We start from the raw sequence: 18,411 nt of genomic DNA on the forward strand, positions 1-18,411 counted from the left end.
CCATCACAGCTTGAACTCTGGGGAAAGGGAATAAAGATCCCTGTCAAGAAGAAATTGTCATCACTCTGGTGCTTCTGTTTCTAACTCTATCCCTGGGCTGGGAAGCCCTACCCTTTACAAGCCTTGCCCTAGGTTGGGGAGCTATCCTAACCCTAGACTGCGGAGCCCTACTTGTCAGGCACTGCCTCCCAGTAGTCAGGCCTAGTGGTTGGAGTGGAGGTTGAAGCCAGACATAGGGTCAGACTGGGCCAAGGTGGCACTGCAATCGAGATTCGGGGACAGACCAGAGTCAGAACCGAGATCAGAGTCTGTAGATACAGTCCAAGTGCAAGCCAGGGGTGGAAGCCAGGTGGTCCAAAGTCTGTACTGTAGCTAAAGCCCAGGTACAGGCTACAGAGTAAAGCCAGATGATCAGAGTCAGAGGGTCATGGAGAGCAGAAAAGGCTGGAGCAGGTCAGAAACAGGGCTGGAGCGCGGTCAGGGTAGGGCAAGAACAAGACTAGAACAGGGCTCGGGCTAGGCTGATGCAGGGACAGGCTGGGAGTGTCAAAAGTCCAATACACTGCGTGGCTGCAGGAGGGTTCCTGGCCAGGTAGTGCTGTTCACAGACAGATCTGCAGTTTTGGTGGAGCTGGGGAAATACCTGGGTCTGGGGGTCACCTGACCCAGGCTTTACTCTGGGATCGGTTGCTACCGCATGCCTGAGGGCAAGTTACTGCTGGATCTGTGGGCAGGGTAAGTGAGTGCATCTGGGTTGTTACTGCATGCCTGAGAGATGGCTCACTGAAGCACAGTGGATGAGCAGGTGTAGGCCCACCCATTACTAAAGGCCCCTCGGCTGAAGGGGAGAAGCCACTGGAGGTAGGCGTCAACTAATCATGGGGGACAACAAATGAAAAAACAGTGATGGGCGTGAAGGTTACAGGGATAAAGTCGGGATACAAAGTATCTAGGGAGCCCTACCCTTTGCAACCCTAACTCTAGGCCAGGGAACCCTACTGATCCCAACCTTAGCCATAGGCTGCGGAGCCCAACCCTTCGTAACCATAACTCTAGACCGGGGATCCCTACTGAACCAAACCATAACTCCAGACCTGTAGGCCCTCTACTTTGTAACCTTAACTCTATGCCAGAGAGCCCTACCCTTTGCAAATGTAACCATAGACCAGTGATCTCTACTGACCCAACCCTAACTTTTGGCCAGGGATCCCTACTGAATGCAACCTTAATCTGAGGTCAGGGGGCCCTACCCTTTGTACCCGCAGCCCTATGACAGACAGCCCTACCTTTTGTAATCCTAGCCATAGTCTGGGGCGCCCTACTGAACCCAACACTAATCCTAGGCTGGGGAGCCATACGCTTTCTAACTCTACCCCTAGGCAGGGGAACTCTACTGAAACCATCCCTAGCCCTAGTATGAGGCATCCTACTGACCCTAACAGTAACCCTAGGCTGCAGACTCTTTCCATTTGTAACCTTAACTCAGGTAGCCCTAGTGACCCCACCCCTAACCATACATAGGGGAGCTATGCTTACCCCAACCCTAGGCCAAGAAGCCATATCCTCTGTAATCCTAATGCAAAGCCAGTCAGCTCTACTGTAACCTAACCCTAGGCTGGCAAACCCTACTGACCCCAACCCTAACCAAAGAAAGGGAGCCTCTCCTTTATAATCCTAACCCTAGCACAGGAACACCTTCTGACTCAATCCCTAATCCTACAACACAAAACCCATATTCTTTGTAACCCTAAACCTAGGATGGGGAGCCCTACTGACTTGACTATCTAAGCCTAGGGCTAGTGAGTATTATCCTTTGTAACAGTAACCCTAAACTGGGAATCCCTATTGACCACAACCCTACCCCTAGGATGGGGAGCCCTACTGATACCAACTCTAGCCTTAGGATGGGAAGCCCTACCCTTTGTTACTGTAACTCTAGCCAGGGAACCCTACCCTTTGCAACCCTAACCCTTGGCCGGGAAGCTCTACGTTCTTTGTGACTGTAACCCTAGCATGGGGAGCCCTACTGACCCCAATCCTAATCCTAGAGCAGGGAAACCTACAGGGAAACCCCATCCCTAACTCTAGGCTGAGGAGCTATACCCTTTGTAATCCGAACTCTTGCAAAGGGATTAATATACAACAGTTTGCTACCATAAATGGAATTATCCACACAGTTTAGTTTAAAGACAAAACTGGACTGATTTTAATAGAAGAATTCAACAAATTTATTTAAACTACAAAGTAGGGCTGTTGATTAATCAGTTAACTCGTGCAATTAACTCAAAAAATTAATCGTGATTAATAGCACTGGTAAACAATAGAATACCAATTGAAATTTATTAAATATTTTGGATGTTTTTTTACATTTTAAAATATATTGATTTCTATTACAACACAAATAACTCACTCTATATTACTCTATACTCGCTCACTTTATATTATTTTTATTACAAATATTTGCACTGTAAAAATGATAAAAGAAACATTTTTCATTTCACCTTATACAAGTATTGTAGTGCACTCTCTTTATAATGAAAGGGTAACCTTACAAATGTAGATTTTTTTTTGTTACACAAGTGCACTCAAAAACTAAATGTAAAACTTTAAAGCCTCCAAGTCCACTCAAGTATCATAGGGGTAGCTGTTTTAGTCTGGATCTGTGAAAGCGGCACAGTCCTGTGGCACCTTATAGACTAACAGTCCACTCAGTCCTACTTCTTGTTCAGCCAAACGCTAAGAGAAATAAGTTTGTTTACATTTATGGGAGATACTGCTGCCTATTTCTTATTTACAATGTCACCTGAAAGTGAGAACAGGCATTCGCATGGCATTTTTGTCACCAGCATTGCAAGGTATTTATGTGCTAGATGCGCTAAAGACTCGTATGTCCTTTCATGCTTCGGCCACCATTCCAGAGGACATGCTTCCATGCTGATGATGGTCGTTAAAAAAAATAATGCGTTCATTAAATTTGTGACTGAACTCCGGGCGTTAATTGTATGTCTTCTGTTTTATCCACATTCTGCCATACATTTTATGTTATGGCAGTCTCGGATGATGACCCAGCACTCGTTGCTTTTTAAGAACATTTTCACAACAGACTTGACAAAACACAAAGAAGGTACCAATGTGAGATTTCTATAAATAGCTAGAGCGTTTGACCCAAGATTTAAGAATCTGAAGTGCCGTCCCAAATCTGAGAGGGATGAGGTGTGGAGCACGCTTTCAGAAGTCTTAAAAGAGCAACACTGAGATGCAGAAGCTACAGAACCTGAACCACCAAAAAAGAAAATCTACTTTCTGCTGGTGGCATCTGATTCAGACGATGAAAATGAACGTATTGGTCCACTCTGCTTTGGATCGTTATTGAGCAGAACCCATCATCAGCATGGACGCATGTCCTCTGGAATGGCGGTTGAAGCATTAAGGGACATATGAATCTTTAGTGCATCTGGCATGTAAATATCTTGCGACACCCGCGGCCTGTTCTCACTTTCAGGTGACATTGTAAACAAGAAGCAGGCAGCATTATCTCCTGCAAATTGTAACCAAACTTGTTTGTCTGAGCAATTGGCTAACAAGAAGTAGGACTGAGTGGACTTGTAGGCTCTAAAGTTTTACATTGTTTTATTTTTGAATGCAGGATTTTTTTTGTACATAATTCTACATTTGTAAGTTCAACTTCCATGATAAAGAGATTGCACTGTATTAGATGAATTGAAAACTATTTTGTTTTTTTACAGTGCAAATATTTGTAATAAAAATATAAAGTGAGCACTGTAAACTTTGTATTCTGTGTTGTAATTGAAATCAATATATTTGAAAATGTAGAAAACATCAACAAATATTTAAATAAATAGTATTCTATTAACAGCACGATTAATTTTTTTAATCGCTTGACAGCTCTACTACAAAGAGATTGATTTTAAGTGAGTACAAATGTATGGCATTAAAATCAGAAATGGTTACAAGAGAAATATAAAACACTTCCTAGGACTAAAACTTAACAAGATAGACTTGGTTCAAGATAAAATTCTTACCACATGGTCCCAGCAACAAAGGTGACCAGATTTCAGGTCAGGATCTCTCCCAAAGGCAAATGGGCTGGTTTCTTTTGTCTTCTCACATGAAGGAGCAAGAGACGAATAGGATGAGAGAACTTGGTGTCCCACCCCTCACTTTTTTTAGTTCAGTCCCTTTTTGAAATCCATTTTCCAGAGGGTTACTCAAGGCCGTCCCTAGCTATTCTGGGGCCCTACGCAGCCCCCCCGCAGGGGGGACGGGGCTGGCTTGAGGGGCAGGTGGGAACCACCGGCAGCACAGTTAGGGCCAGGTCGCTGGTGAGTGCAGGCCGGTGAGTGCTTCCTGTCACCGGTGAGTGCAGGCCCGGCCCTGCTTCAGTCCTCAGGGGAGTGGGGGCAGGGATGGAGCAGGAAAGGGGCTGGAGCAGCACGCAACTGCGCAGGGCAGCAGGAAATTGTGCCCTACGCAGCCGCGTACTTTGTGTATAGGTAGGGACAGCCCTGGGGTTACCCCTAGATAAAGTTCATTCCCACTGTGAGTCTGGAGTCAAGGAGTCTGGAGGTGAAAGAACTGCTGGTGGCTGTTTGCTAAAATGCAGATATGTTTGCTCCTGCCCCACTCCCCTTCCTTGCCAAAGAATGGCAACTTGATAGGTGATGGCCCATCAGCTTTGATGACACCTGGCCAGAGCTGTCAGCTTGTCCTTTGTCTTTGAGGAACAAGTTTACCCACTCCCAGACTTATCTGGTAAACACACTTCAGTCATGACTTCAGCTTATGTTTAAACTTTACATATAATGTTGCTACACAAATTTCTCTGTGATATTACTGACCAGTGAATTATTAATTTTCAAATGATACCTCACAAGGCATATTTTGTACAATGGTGCATAGGCTGTGAATACAGGGGTGCATTCCGTCAGACTCATCCCCATGGTCATCCCCCCCGAGGGGTTGGAAGACAGGACTCCAAATCGCATCCCATAAACCTCATGTCTCAATCGCATGGAAGTAATACTTCATACAAGAGGCAATAGCCAGTAGGCAATAGGCAGTACTCCCCTTCGATCTCAGGAATCACAAACTGCAACTAGACAGTCCTTGTAGGGATTTCAACTTACAAGTTCAGTTACTGGCTCAGATAAAATGTTCTTTGTGGAATTTCCCCACAAGGCTTTCCCCACAGATTCAATATTACCATTTCCACAACTGGCAAGCTTAAAATAATAAACTTCTTACCAACTGGCCACCTACTTAAAAAAAACCATAGGAATTTATGCCTTAATTTAGAACCCAACCCTAATTATGAAGCCTCCATAATTCTACATTAGAAGAATATAGAGAGGACTGAACCAAGATCAGATGTCCACAAGGAGAAAGATACTATTATCCCCACTTTACAGCTAGGCAGCTGAGGAACAGAGAGAGAGAAAGTGACTTGCCCAGGGTTACATGGAGACTGTGACAGAGCCAGAGAATTGAACCTAGAGTTCTTGAGTCCCAGTCAAAGGCCTTGGCCACAAGGCTAGATTTTGCTTATTGAAGGTATGTATTCACTGAAATTAAAACCTGCCACTGGCCCATGCCAGCTAACTGGGGCTCAGGCTAAGGGATTATGGTTTTGATATTCAGGCTTGTGCTGCAGCTCAAGCTCTGGGACCCTCCCACCTTGCAGGATCCTAGCGCCCAGGCTCCAGCCTGAGCATCGACACCATTTAAACAGCCCTTTAGCCCATGCCTTGAAAGCTGGAGTCAGTGGCAGAGGCCAGCCACCGGTTTTTAATTGCAGTATAGACATATCCTGAAATTCCTCCTGCAGATCATAACACAGGAGTAGCTTTTCTGTGGGAACAGAGCCATGCTAGATAAGAGAGGAGGAAGATGATTCTACATATCCACATGAAAAAACCCAATGGTTTAAGTAATAAAAACTAGAGACACCTCTTTTGCACCAGCTAGCTTAGCCAGTCAGAACAGGGGCTTAGCTAAGCTAATGAGGCCTGAGAGAATAAAGCAAGAAGCAAATATTTTAATCCATTTTATTTATTTTTCACTCTAAACTGATGAAGCTTGAAGAAACCAAGCTGTTTGGATGAGATGAATAGATGCCGCCACTGTTTTTTTGGACATCTCTATGATTTTTTCTACCTATAGTCAGATTACAAAAACAGAAGAATCTGATTATTATCTGGAGTGTCATAGAAAAGGAAGAGTTTGCACCAAGAAGAAAAGTCACGATTCCATTAGTTTTTTGGCTGCCATATTACAGGTCTGTTTGCAAGCACCAGAAATTCACAACCTTTCAACGGAGCGTGACCAGCTCTTCTGATGAAGTCGGGTGAATGGCAACCGTCTCATCGAAGCTGGCCTTTGTTGCTCCCATTTTGACTGCTACAGCGAAACCTTGCAGCATTTCGTCGCATCCTAGTCCCTGCATGTGTAGTCCCACCACCTTCAAACAATAAGAAATTTAATTTACTAAAGATGAGCATGTAATGACAGTCATCAGTGCACCAGTCAGAGAATCTTCATCACCCTGATCACTCATTGGCATAGAGGAAAGCTACTGCTGACCCAGTCAACAGCCTTTCAAATAACAAATCTACAGATGATTAGACGTTCAAAAATTGTGTTAGTGAAGAGTTAAGGTTGCCCAGTGCTGTTTCCAGCCTGTGGAAAGCAGCTTGCTTCAGAATGTTGAAAGTGGCTAAATGTAAACCTCTGAAAACCAGGAAATACAAAAAGTTAAGGTCCCCTTCACCCCCACAACACAACCTTAACTCTGTGCCCCTACTGCTGGCAAAACCACTGGGAACGGGTCAGGATGGATATGGCAAAGGTTAAACCACCAGGGAAGTAGAGGGTTCTCCATCTCTTGAAATGGAGAAATCAAGATTGGATACCTGTCTCAAAGATGCTTTAGTCAAACACATATTAGGCCCAATACAGGTATAACTGGATGAAATTCTGTGGCCTGTGTTATACATGAGGTCAGACTAGATGGGCATAATGGACCCCTCCAGCCTTAAATTCTATAAGTAGATACGATGAAGGATTAAGACTGTGCCATTGTTTGGGGCAGCATCACTTGCCCCATAACCTCAGCCATGCTGAACACAACGCCAGCCGCCACCTCAGGAACAACTCTGACATAATCAAAAAGGCTGACAAAAGAGGTGCTGTCATCATCATGAGTAAGTTTGAATATGAAGGCAGCTCTCTAACTCCACATTCTACAGGCCATTATCCTCTGATCCCACTGAGGATTACCAAAAGAAACAACACCATCTGCTCAAGAAACTCCAACTAAAACCTCTCCAGTGCATCATCAAAGATCTACAACCTATCCTGAAAAATGATCCCTCACTCTCAGATCTTGGGAGACAGGCCAGTCCTTGCTTACAGACAGCCCCCCAACCTGAAGCAAATACTCACCAGCAACCACACGCCACACAATAAAAACACTAACCCAGGAACCTATCCTTGCAACAAAGCCCGTTGCCAACTGTGTCCACATATCTATTCAGGGGACACCATCATAGGACCTAGTCACATCAGCCACACTATCAGAGGCTCATTCACCTGCACATCTATCAATGTGATATATGCCATCATGTGCCAGCAATGCCCCTCTGCCACGTACATTGGCCAAACCGGACAGTCTCTACGTAAAAGAATAAATGGACACAAATCAGACATCAAGAATTATAACATTCAAAAACCAGTCGGAGAACACTTCAATCTCTCTGGTCACTTGATTACAGACCTAGAAGTCGCAATATTACAACAAAAAAACTTCAAAAACAGACTCCAACGAGAGACTGCTGAATTGGAATTAATGTGCAAACTGGACACCATTAAATTAGGCTTGAATAAAGACTGGGAGCGGATGTGTCATTACACAAAGTAAAACTATTTCCCCATGTTTTTTCCCCCCTGCTGTTCCTCACACGTTCTTGTCAACTGCTGGAAATGGCCGATCTTGATCATCACTACAAAAAAAATTTTTTTCCCCCTCCTCGCCTGCCAGTAATAGCTCACCTTAACTGATCACTCTCGTTATAGTGAGTATGGTAACACCCATTGTTTCATATTCTCTGTGTATATAAAAGCGTCCTACTGTATTATCCACTGCATACATCCGATGAAGTGGGCTGTAGTCCATGAAAGCTTATGCTCAAATAAATTTGTTTGTCTCTAAAGGTGCCACAAGTACTCCTGTTCTTTTTACAAATATTACAGAAAATTTTCCACTTTTCAGTTTGACTTTGCAATTTGAATAATGTTTTTAACATGTTTGTATGTAATATTTAATGTAAAGTATTCTTTTTAGAAAGGCAATTTATGTCTATGAACAAAAACACTAATGGAAGAGCTGGAATTAAATATGCAAAGTCAGTTCTTTTACCTTTAGCTAAATAAACTTGGATAACAGCAGAATACAAGCTGCTGCATTATCCTGAACATTTTAGCTATGAGTTCTTATTTCATTTTGCTCACCTTCTCTTCTTTGCCAGCACAAACCAGTTTCATGACACACTTAGTTTTCCTTTGAGTGACAGCGTGATACATGGGGGTAAAAGAGGTGGTGTAGACCTTCACATTCTCTCTTCCATATGTAGAAATGGCTTCCTCTGAAATACACGAGAGACATTTGACTCCACAAAACAAAACTGTTACATGGGCTGCAGGGACTAATGGCTAGTCTACACTGCCGCAGCACAGCAGCCAATGGTAGCTGTGGAGTCAGCACTGGGGCAGCAGGGACGCGCTGGCTGCTTCTGGGAGTGGCACAGAGCCAGCCTTAGCCCCCCTGCATCTAAAAATCTCCCAGTTTGGCTTCAGTAGCCTCCAGAAGATCGAGCCCGATTCTGGGAGACTCTCGACGAAATCAGGAGGGTTGGCAACCCTACCACCTTCAAAATGGTGGTCATAACCCTTTGCTATAAATGGGACTGAAGCACCAGATGGCTTCAGTTGGTGGTCATTTTGAGAAGGAAGTCTCTCTCTGTTCTCAGTGGGACTGAGTGTGTCTGCCTGCTCATAGCCTAGATTCCAGGCCCACCCCCTCTCCTGAAGGCATCAGTCCTACTGAGAACAATGGAAGATGGCCATCTTGAAAAGGGTTAGTTCATGACAGTTAAGCTTTCAATTATGAAAAACAGCAAAAACAGACCTCTAATCCTAAATATATTCAAAAACTACCCACTGCGTCAGATCTACTCAGATAAACCACGATTGAGGGAGAAACAGGGAGGTGCCAGAGGCAGAAGTAGGGGGGCCAGATGCAGAGGAATGTGAGAGTGGTGAAAGGTTGTGTGTGTGAAAGGGAAATCTAGGGAGGCTGGGGGAACTGCAACCTACAATCCACCTCCTTTGCACAGCTCTGGCAAAACAAAGGAGCTGTAAATCCAGTTTATCTAGCCTGTAAATCTGGCAGATTTGTGCTGATCTTGAGTAGGATAAAGGGTACCGGTGAACCTAGCCATTTAAGTTAAAAAAATTTAAAAGTGATTTAAAGATTGATACTTCATCCTTTCATATCATTAGAAATGTCCCAGAGTAACATTCTTGTTAACTGTTCTTGTATGAAATTTTTCAGTTAAGACTCCAAACAAGGAAATTCCCAGACAAAAATCTACAATGAGATGGAGTTACAGTTGAGAGTACATCTGGGTAATTTAGGGTAAACTACTTTACCAGAGATATTGTAATTCACCCTAAGCACCCCTGTATTCACACCCTACACTCTATTGCAAAATGTTGCTGTACAACATATACCTTGTAAGGTATCTGAAAATAGTACACTGGTCATTAATACCATTGTAAAATGCATGTGTTAACTTTATATGTGAAGCTATGAATTCCTCTGTATAATGTTACTAGAACAGGTTTAAGAAGACAGCCTTGCTTAGGCAAAGGTGATACACAGATCTGCCCTAGACAAAGGAATGTGGTTTACCTCAGTTTACATATTAGCTGTAAACAAAGCTATCAAGCAAACCAGCAGGGGTTGTCTTGAGCCTGAACTCAAGTCACAGAGAATTATCATAGCTCCTTGTACGCCAGTGAAACACAGGAGACTAGTCCCCAGGAGGCCTTCCTAACTTTGAAAACAAAGACAATTCTTTGGGAATACAAGGAAGAGAGAGAGACTCCAATTGGATCTTTCATCTAACACCACATGGGAAACCAGCATCTTGTACTTCTGTGGAAGGTCCTCCTGACTGAGACACAGTCAGCCATGCTGGACCAAGCGTAATGGGTGAGTGAAACCATCTTAAACAGAGACTGTGCCTTGCTAGATAAATTTTAGACTTTTAGATGCATATTTTCATTTTCATTTGCTTGCAACTCTCTATCTTTATTTCTTTTACTTGGCATCACATAACTTACGTCCTGTTAATGAACTTATTTTAATCTAAACCAACCCAGTGCTGTGTCTGAAGTAATTGTTAACTCTAGTTAATGTGGCAAGCTGCTGGGTACTGTCTCTTTAAAGGAGCAAAGAAACCTTATTATTTATCGGAGTGGTTCAGGAGAGGGCTGAACACTTCAAGGCAGATGGTTCTGGGGAAATTTGGGACTGGAAGTGTACTGAGGTCACCTTGCCAGGTATAACTACAGCTGATGGAAACCAAGGTGAGGCTGTTGTGTTGTGGCAGGCTGCTGGGGTCAGAAGCACTGAACGCAGGCTGCACTGCACAGAGACACTCAGGGTACCCCATGTGTGTCTGCTGACTTCTGTTGTGGCCTGGACACAAACAGAGCATTTAAGGCATCACCCATGGTTCAGTGCAGGGGGTGACAACTCCTTACTGGTCTGGACTGCAATCCAAAATGTGACCATAACTATCGCAAAACCAAGCAGTCTGAACCCAGGAAGTCACAGTTAAAGTTACAAACAAAACCAAACATGTTAAGGTAAGAAATGTAGTTAAGGACACCCAAAGAACCATAACCCTGCTCTGTCAGACTCATCCAGCATCCCATGTGATTAAAACTCACTGAAATCTTGTGCACAGGCTACATCTGAAGATTAATAGTCTTGTCCCCCATACCTTAGAAGTTTTTCTTTCAGCAGAAACCTTAACTCTGCCCTGTAGTGACATCATGCAAAAGCCATTCAGCTATGATTAAGGCACTTTAGCGTTTGTGGACCTAGATGAAATTAAACTGATTCTGAAATAATATTAGATTTGTAATAACCCCGATGGGTTATTGTTATTACCGGGCAGACTTAAGGTTGTTTGGGTGCCCTAACTATATTTTAATACCTAAGGTTAAACGTAAAAAGAAATTCAAAACAGGCTTATCAATGAATTTCCTGGTTTGGGGATAGGTACACTGTAGTTTCTCTTACATTACTGATAGGCACTCTCAATGTGTTTTTTGTTTGGAAATATAAGTTATAAGTCAGCCTGACAGATATTAGGTAAGGACAAATGAACCCCAACTGTTCAATAACAATTCCTTCCTGAGGGACGTAATAATAAATATCCATCTCTTACACTGGGCTTAGCATGTTCAAAGCACTTTACAAACATTAACTGATCAACAGGGTAGATAAAAATCAAAGATTTAAATGATTAAAAAAAAGCAAAAAAAGCTGGATTTAAATCAGATTTTTAAAAAATTGAATACAGGCTTATTTTTTTTAAAATAAACCTATTGAAAATTAAATTTGAAATTATAACCATGTATTAAGGCCTAACTTATTTTTATATTTATTTTAAATTATTTTCATAGATTATAATATTAAGCAGTACATGTTTGCTGCCATGTTTTAAAGAAAGTCAAGCCACCGTACTGATGGAAATCACTAGCTAAGCACCTGGAACCAAAGTTTGTTGAAGTGCTAAACCATCTTTTGATAGCAGTAACTCCTTCTGCAGGTTCATAGAGAATATTTTCTTTTATCAGTTTACTTAACTAGTTCAGTTGATGACTAGTTCATTCAAAGTTAAGAAACCAACTGAAAGTTGAAAAGAAGGAAAGCTTGTTTCCCCTTCCAATCTATGAATATCAACTAAGTGTGAGGGGATGAGATCTATTAGTTCAAAAATGATGAAAGACATGGTGATCAATCAGTTCAATCAATCAACTACAGAATACTTTGTTTAATAAATCAGTTAAAAGTTTTAAATGCAAAATTTGTTTGAATAAACTTTTTTTTTCCTCTTATGTATCCAGCACATTTAAGGTAGTTTTGTATAACAAAATTCAAAAATTGGTTTTGTACATTTTAATTGACTTTCCACACATACAGTTTTGACACAAATTACAAGTAAAAAATTAAGTTATATTGTTTAATTAAATATGTATAGATCTAGCATACTGTCCTGGTTAGCAAAAAGCAGCACCAAATTGGTCCAGTGAAGGCAATGGGAGGATTCAGTGGGAGTTGGGTTAGGCCCATAGTGAGACATAAATACAGACTAAAACTCCTGCATCACCACATGCCTCCATCCCAGACTTTCAGGACCTACCTGCAGGGCTGAATATAGTCTCTCATCCATTCTCTTCTTGGCCTTTTTGCTGAAACTGCTTTAAGTCTCAGTGCCAGACTGCAATAGGGGATTAAGTGATTCACATGTCCACTAGCTGAGTTGAGGCCCCAGGTACTTGTTCCAGAGGGGCCACGCAGCCTTTCAAAGAGGAAGTGACTTCTGTTCACTACACACCTAGCCTCAGTATGAACATGGTACTTACAGGTGAAAGGCACCATATCCTGTTACTGTCCTCCCCCCCCTAAACTGAATTATAAGACAACACGATTCAGTCATTTGTCATGGCTATCATTACTGAAACACAGAACATTAAAAAGGAGACACCAAAGCAGTGTTTTCACTTGGACCCTACCTTCCGTGAGTCCCACCGTTCCGATTGGGGGGTGGCTGAAGACCACAGTAGGAATGTTGCTGTAGTCGAGTTTGGAATCCTGCTTGCCTTCGAACAGTCTGTGTGCCAGTTTCCTTCCAGCTGCTATTGCAACTGTAAGTATGGAAATAGGAATTCATGCTTACACCATCTAACACAGGCTAACACTAGACAGGTATCCTGTATCTAATTAGTGGCCTGTACTGGATGCTTCAGAGCAGGATCCAACCTTATATTTATGGACTGTAGAGGACAAAAACACGGGAAGGTTGCAACTGATGGGTAACATTTTCAAAATCACTCATCACTTAGGGGCCTAAGCCTCACTGAAAGCCATTTAATGACTTGTCATGACTTTCAGTGAGATTTTGGCTGCTATGCAGCTAATTTACTTTTGAAAATGCCTGGTCTACTCCTAAGTTATACCTGCAGAGCTACACTGGTGTGCTGCTATAAGCCCTAGTGTAGACGAAGTTATACTAGCATAATTGTTTATGGCAATATAGCTTATGTTGGTTTGGGGACACAGCAACTATCCGGAAATAACCAAGCCCACACATGGAGGATTTTGCCAATATAGCTATACAAGGAAAACCCTCCTAGTGTAGATGAGGCCACAGGTGCTTTTGAAAATTTCCCCCTTAAACTCTGCAAATTCAGGATTAATCTCATCCATGGCTGAGAGGCTCAATGTTTGAACCAGTGTGCCTCTGTGAAAAGCATTGTTTTTCTGCTTTAGAACTTTGCCATAGGAAGTCATTGTGGGAGTCATCAGCGTATGGATCATGTTCCTCTTTGTGATGTGTGATGCAACAGCTAGTATTACACCCACTTGGCACAAATAAAACTGAATAAGCAAGGCCAGGGTGCAGCTTCATCACTACTTTCAACAAGAAAATAATTCCTTTCCCAATTGCTCCGCAAATTTCTATATCCAGCACCTACATCTTTTGGTTTTTATGCTTGACAACAAATTGAGTTTTCCAACACTCAGATACTATCAGCACCCGCATAAGGACACCACCCTGAATCATGGGAAACTGTATTTGAGTGGTCCCTATTCTATATGGGCTCTGACCTGTTTTTTTTTTCCCCCATGCATGCTGCACTCCTCTTCCCCATATCCTAGTCCATGTAGTAGTGATCATAGGTCATTTTACACCAACTCTGTGCACACACATCCTTACCACTTTGCACACACCTTCAGCTAGCTCTGGGCAAGTGATAGCTCCTGGGAGAGGAAGTATCAGCTCCCTCCACTGACAGCTGGAGGGGCAGAGGGGAGAGGAGACACAAACCCTGCACCACCATGGCCTTGAGTAGAAAGTGGCAGCATGAGGTTCTGTGCAGAAATAACTTGGGCAGGAGCAAAGGGAGGATCAGTCAGCCAAAAAAAATATGGTGTATGTTTGCAAGTTAAGCTATGTTAATGCACAAACATTAAATTCAACATGACATTAATGAGTGTGAAGGCTGGATAATAAGGACACCAGATGGAGCGGGCAGCCTGCTGAACCATGCCACATTCAAAACAAGGCCACAGAACACACACACACACACACACACACACACACAGAGCCAAAATATCTTACACAGACGATACAGGACAAGGGCCTTTGGTGTCTTATCTGGTCCTAAAACTGTTAGTGTGCTGCATGCATGAGCTGACATGCACCTTGACCACCTCTGCCAGCTGGCATGTCAGGTGGGTTGCCAAAAATCACACACAGTGTAGAGGAATTATAGCACCAGCCTCTGAAAATGTTGGAAGGAGTTGAGCAGCAGGGGCAAGAAGAATAGATTCTTCCTTACCCGCCCCCACACTTTAAGCAGGGGGAAGGAGAGGAGTTTCAATTGTTTTTAAATGGGCTTGGAAGTGTCACTGAAATCAATTTGTGTGTTTCTCTTTGCCACCATTGGGCTCTCTGGGGACTTGTGCTCCTAAGTCACGTAGGGAGTTTTGAAAATCTCACTAACTTTTGGCATCTATTTTTGAAAATGTTGCCCCTAGTGGCTAAATGTAGGTAAGTGAGTATACCATCACAGGTACGGGATCCCCTAGCCTAGGCAGCAGTACAGCGCAACGCAACAAAGGCCTATTACCTGGGGTCAGGAGTGCTTTTCCACATACATCCCCGACAGCGTAGATCCCTTTCCTGCTGGTGTTCTGGAACTCATCAACTACAATGTGACCTTTAGCATCTAACTTCAGACCCTAATATTGGAAACAGCAACCATGTTAATATACACACTATGGATTATGGGGGGGAAAATGACAGACTCTAGGACCATTTCATAGTATCATACCCTATTCAAAGTGACATTTACATTCCTACAAGATATGAAGCCTAACTGTGCAATATGAAGTTTAAAAATAAACATAGGAAAAATTTCACATATTTACCTTAATTTTTTGCATAGTTTCTAAAGGCCCAACCAGTGTAACAGTGGTGCTAACAATAGTTTGGTCTCCTACCCTCTGCAGCAGTTACATCATTTTCAACTCCAGCCCAGGAGAACAATGATTCAAGGACAAGAGTTATTTTATAATGCAGTGTCATCATTCATAGATGATTTGGCTATCAAAGGCACTGAGTTACCCCTGCCCCAATTCATCTATCAGGTCTCCAGTCAGTGCTGGAAGATACAATTAAAAACTTCCTCATACTTAAATATTTGTGGGTTTGTTTTCATACTACCCTCTTTAGCCTAGGGCTTTTCAAGTGTAGAGTATTATATGGGATTATATTATAACCATGGCCGTGGTCCTCCCCTAAACTCCATGTAGATACAGGGCTCTGTTCCTGCAAAGGTAAGTCATGGAAGAACTGGGGCCACATAAGCAAGGAGTTAATACAATGTGCATTTTCATAATTACTAGGATATAAAATCTGTCTCACCAGTTTGTCTAGATTAAGCCCCTCAGTGTTTGGATCTCGTCCAATGGCCCACAGCAGACAGTCAACATCCGGGATTGTGCTAACTGTGGGTTTGTGACCAGGCGCAGAGGATATCACTGTAACCTCCAACAATCCAAGAGGAGATTTGGTAACCGATTTGACCTATTGGTAACCACAAATACAGATTAAGCTTAAAAGATTAAAAGTGGAATTTTTGGGGTGAGTTACTGTCACCAAAACCATCTTAAAGTGAACATGAAAGATCAAATCCAGCTGTTTATAACTGGAGCACACACCAAACGCCATGCCAATAATTACAAAATTTGTTTGTGGTTTTGCAACAAAATGTAAAGAGAGACTTGTAGTTAATGTGCCAAATCGCACATGGTAACAGACTTTGAGCTGAGTATGAGGTGTTTGTAGGCCATGCTTAGAGGATTGGGGACTCTATCCTGAGAATTAGTGACTCGGAAAAAGATTTGGGGGTTGTCATGGATAATCAGCTGAACATGAGCTGCCAGTGTGACACTGTGGCCAAGACAGCTAATGTGATCCTTGGATGCATAAACTGGAGAATCTCAAGTAACAGAAGAGAGGTTACTTTACCTCTATTTGGCATTGATGCAACTGCTGCTGGCATACTATGTCCAGTTCTGGTGTCCATAATTCAAGAAGGATGTTAAATTGGAGAGGGGTCAGAAGAGTCACAAGAATGATTAGAAGGTTAGAAAACATGCCTTTTAGTGATTGAGCTCCAGGAGCTCAGTCTATTTAGTTAACAAAGAGAAAGTATGGGATGACTTGGTTACAGTCTGTAAATACCTCCATGGGGAACAAATATTTAATAATGGGTTCTTCAGTCTAGAAGAGAAAAGTATAAACACAATCCAATGGCTGGAAGTTGAAGCTAGACAAAATCAGACTGGAAATACAGCATAAATTTTTAACAGAGAGAGTATTTAGCCACTGGAACAACTTAACAAGGGTTGTGGCAGATTCCCCATCAGTGGCAATTTTTAAAATCAAGATTGGATGTTTTTTCAAAAGATCTGCTCTAGGAGTTTTGGGGAAGCTCTATGACCTGTGATATACAAGAGGTCAGACTAGACGATCACAATGGTCCCTTCTGGCCTTGGAATCTATGATGTACCACAGTGCGTAGGAGCCCCAGTCTTGAACTAGAACCCCACTTTGGTAGGCACTGTATGAACAGAACAAAAAGACAATCCCCGCCCCAGGCAATTTACAATCGAAGGAGCTCAGGACCATGGAACGGCAAGTCTATCGTGGCATGGCTTTCCTTCAATGGTCTCTGCGTAGCTACGTCTGTGGCAACTGAGCAGACAGCCATATTAGATGTGTCCACTCTGTTTTACAGTCATTTAGGAATTTGTCAAGGAGCTGATAGCCAGTGCCAAGGGAGAGTTATGCCTGCCTGGTGAGTAAGACCAGGTAGCCTGCAACCCTCACGTGTGAGGTTGCAGAGAAGTAGGCCTCCCTGCCAAGCAGTCCAATCCCTACACATCTCCCTCGTGGGGCACAGATCATGGTTAAGGCTACAATTTTTTCACTGAGGTCACGGAAGTCACAGAATCTGTAACTTCCAGCGACCTCCGTGAATTCAGCCCTGTTGGCCAGGAGCTGCAGGTTCCTGAGGTCAGGGGCCCCCCAGAGTTCCCAGCCACCATGGGTGGTGGGGCCGCAGCTCCTGGCCACCATGGGCAGTGGGGGCCCTGGAGGTCCGAGCCACCATGTGCAGTAGGTCTCCAGAGTTCCAAGCCACTGCGGGCATCGGGGTCCTTCAAAGGTCCTGGCTGCCGCGAGTGGCAGGAGTACCCTGGAGCTCCGAGCCCGCACAGGCGGTGGGAGCCACCCCCGCAGCTTCCCAACCTCTGCAGGCAGTGTGTGGACCCTGCAGCTGGGCTCCCCATTTTGTCAGCAATATTTTTAGTAAAAGTCAGGGACAAGTCACAGGCTTCTGTAAATTCTTCTTTATTGCCCGTGACCTGTGACTTTTACTAAAAATATCCATGACAAAATCTTAGCCTTAATCATGGTGCACCTAGATGTTCCAATTTCTCACTGACTTCTGGAACAAGGTAAGCAGGGGTGGGGGAGAGGTGAAGTAAAGATACAGTCAATCCCCTTCTGAGGGGCTCAGTAGCATCCACCCGTCCTCCTACACACTGGTCCACAACTGGTTCCAGGGAACCCTCGTTGGCTGCTGTGGTCAGTCTCCCCGGTTGTGGTGGTTTGAGAGTACGTGGAACTTCTCCTGCACTGCTGCCAGCATGGCAGAGGGTCTCTTACCCTGCACAGGAGATCCTTGAAAGTCAGCAGGGCACAGTGGTGCTTTGAGTCACTGCTTGGTCTGGTGAGAGGGAGGAGGACGACGATGACACCTGACAGGGCCAGGAGGATCATCATATGGTGGCTTATTTAGACCTTCCTCTCCATCTCACAACCTGGTTCTTCTCCAAGGCAACCTACGGCCTGGTCTGGTTTGTCATGCTGAGATTGGGAGCCCACACTGCCCAAGAGGGGGCAATTCCATAGAGGTCCAGGGAGCCACCTGGTATCTGCAGTCGGTGAGTGCTTATTGCGT

General features: G+C 43.5%; 2 protein-coding genes across 5 annotated transcripts in view; both read right to left on the minus strand.

Moving 5' to 3' along the window:
* Window positions 1-6,409, minus strand: part of SH2D4A (SH2 domain containing 4A) — a 31,386-nt gene extending 24,977 nt beyond the window's left edge. Inside the window, exon 1 of the mRNA XM_073340311.1 lies at window positions 6,326-6,409. The gene's annotated coding sequence lies outside the window, so the exon portion shown is untranslated. The remainder of the gene's footprint in view (window positions 1-6,325) is intronic.
* GSR (glutathione-disulfide reductase) overlaps window positions 6,052-18,411 on the minus strand; it is a 33,248-nt gene continuing 20,888 nt past the window's right edge. For 3 of the 4 annotated variants that reach the window (XM_073340304.1, XM_073340307.1, XM_073340308.1), the window contains exons 9-13: window positions 15,807-15,968; window positions 15,010-15,121; window positions 12,889-13,020; window positions 8,527-8,660; window positions 6,324-6,478 (exon numbers count right to left, since the gene is read on the minus strand). In XM_073340304.1, the coding sequence (XP_073196405.1) occupies window positions 6,329-6,478; window positions 8,527-8,660; window positions 12,889-13,020; window positions 15,010-15,121; window positions 15,807-15,968 (690 nt within the window). In that variant the 3' untranslated portion in view covers window positions 6,324-6,328. Of the gene's footprint in view, window positions 6,175-6,323; window positions 6,479-8,526; window positions 8,661-12,888; window positions 13,021-15,009; window positions 15,122-15,806; window positions 15,969-18,411 lie in introns of those variants that run through there. The other variant, XM_073340305.1, reaches the window with a different exon arrangement.

This window comes from Lepidochelys kempii, chromosome 4 (assembly GCF_965140265.1).
Source record: "Lepidochelys kempii isolate rLepKem1 chromosome 4, rLepKem1.hap2, whole genome shotgun sequence".
NCBI lineage: Eukaryota > Metazoa > Chordata > Testudines > Cheloniidae > Lepidochelys > Lepidochelys kempii.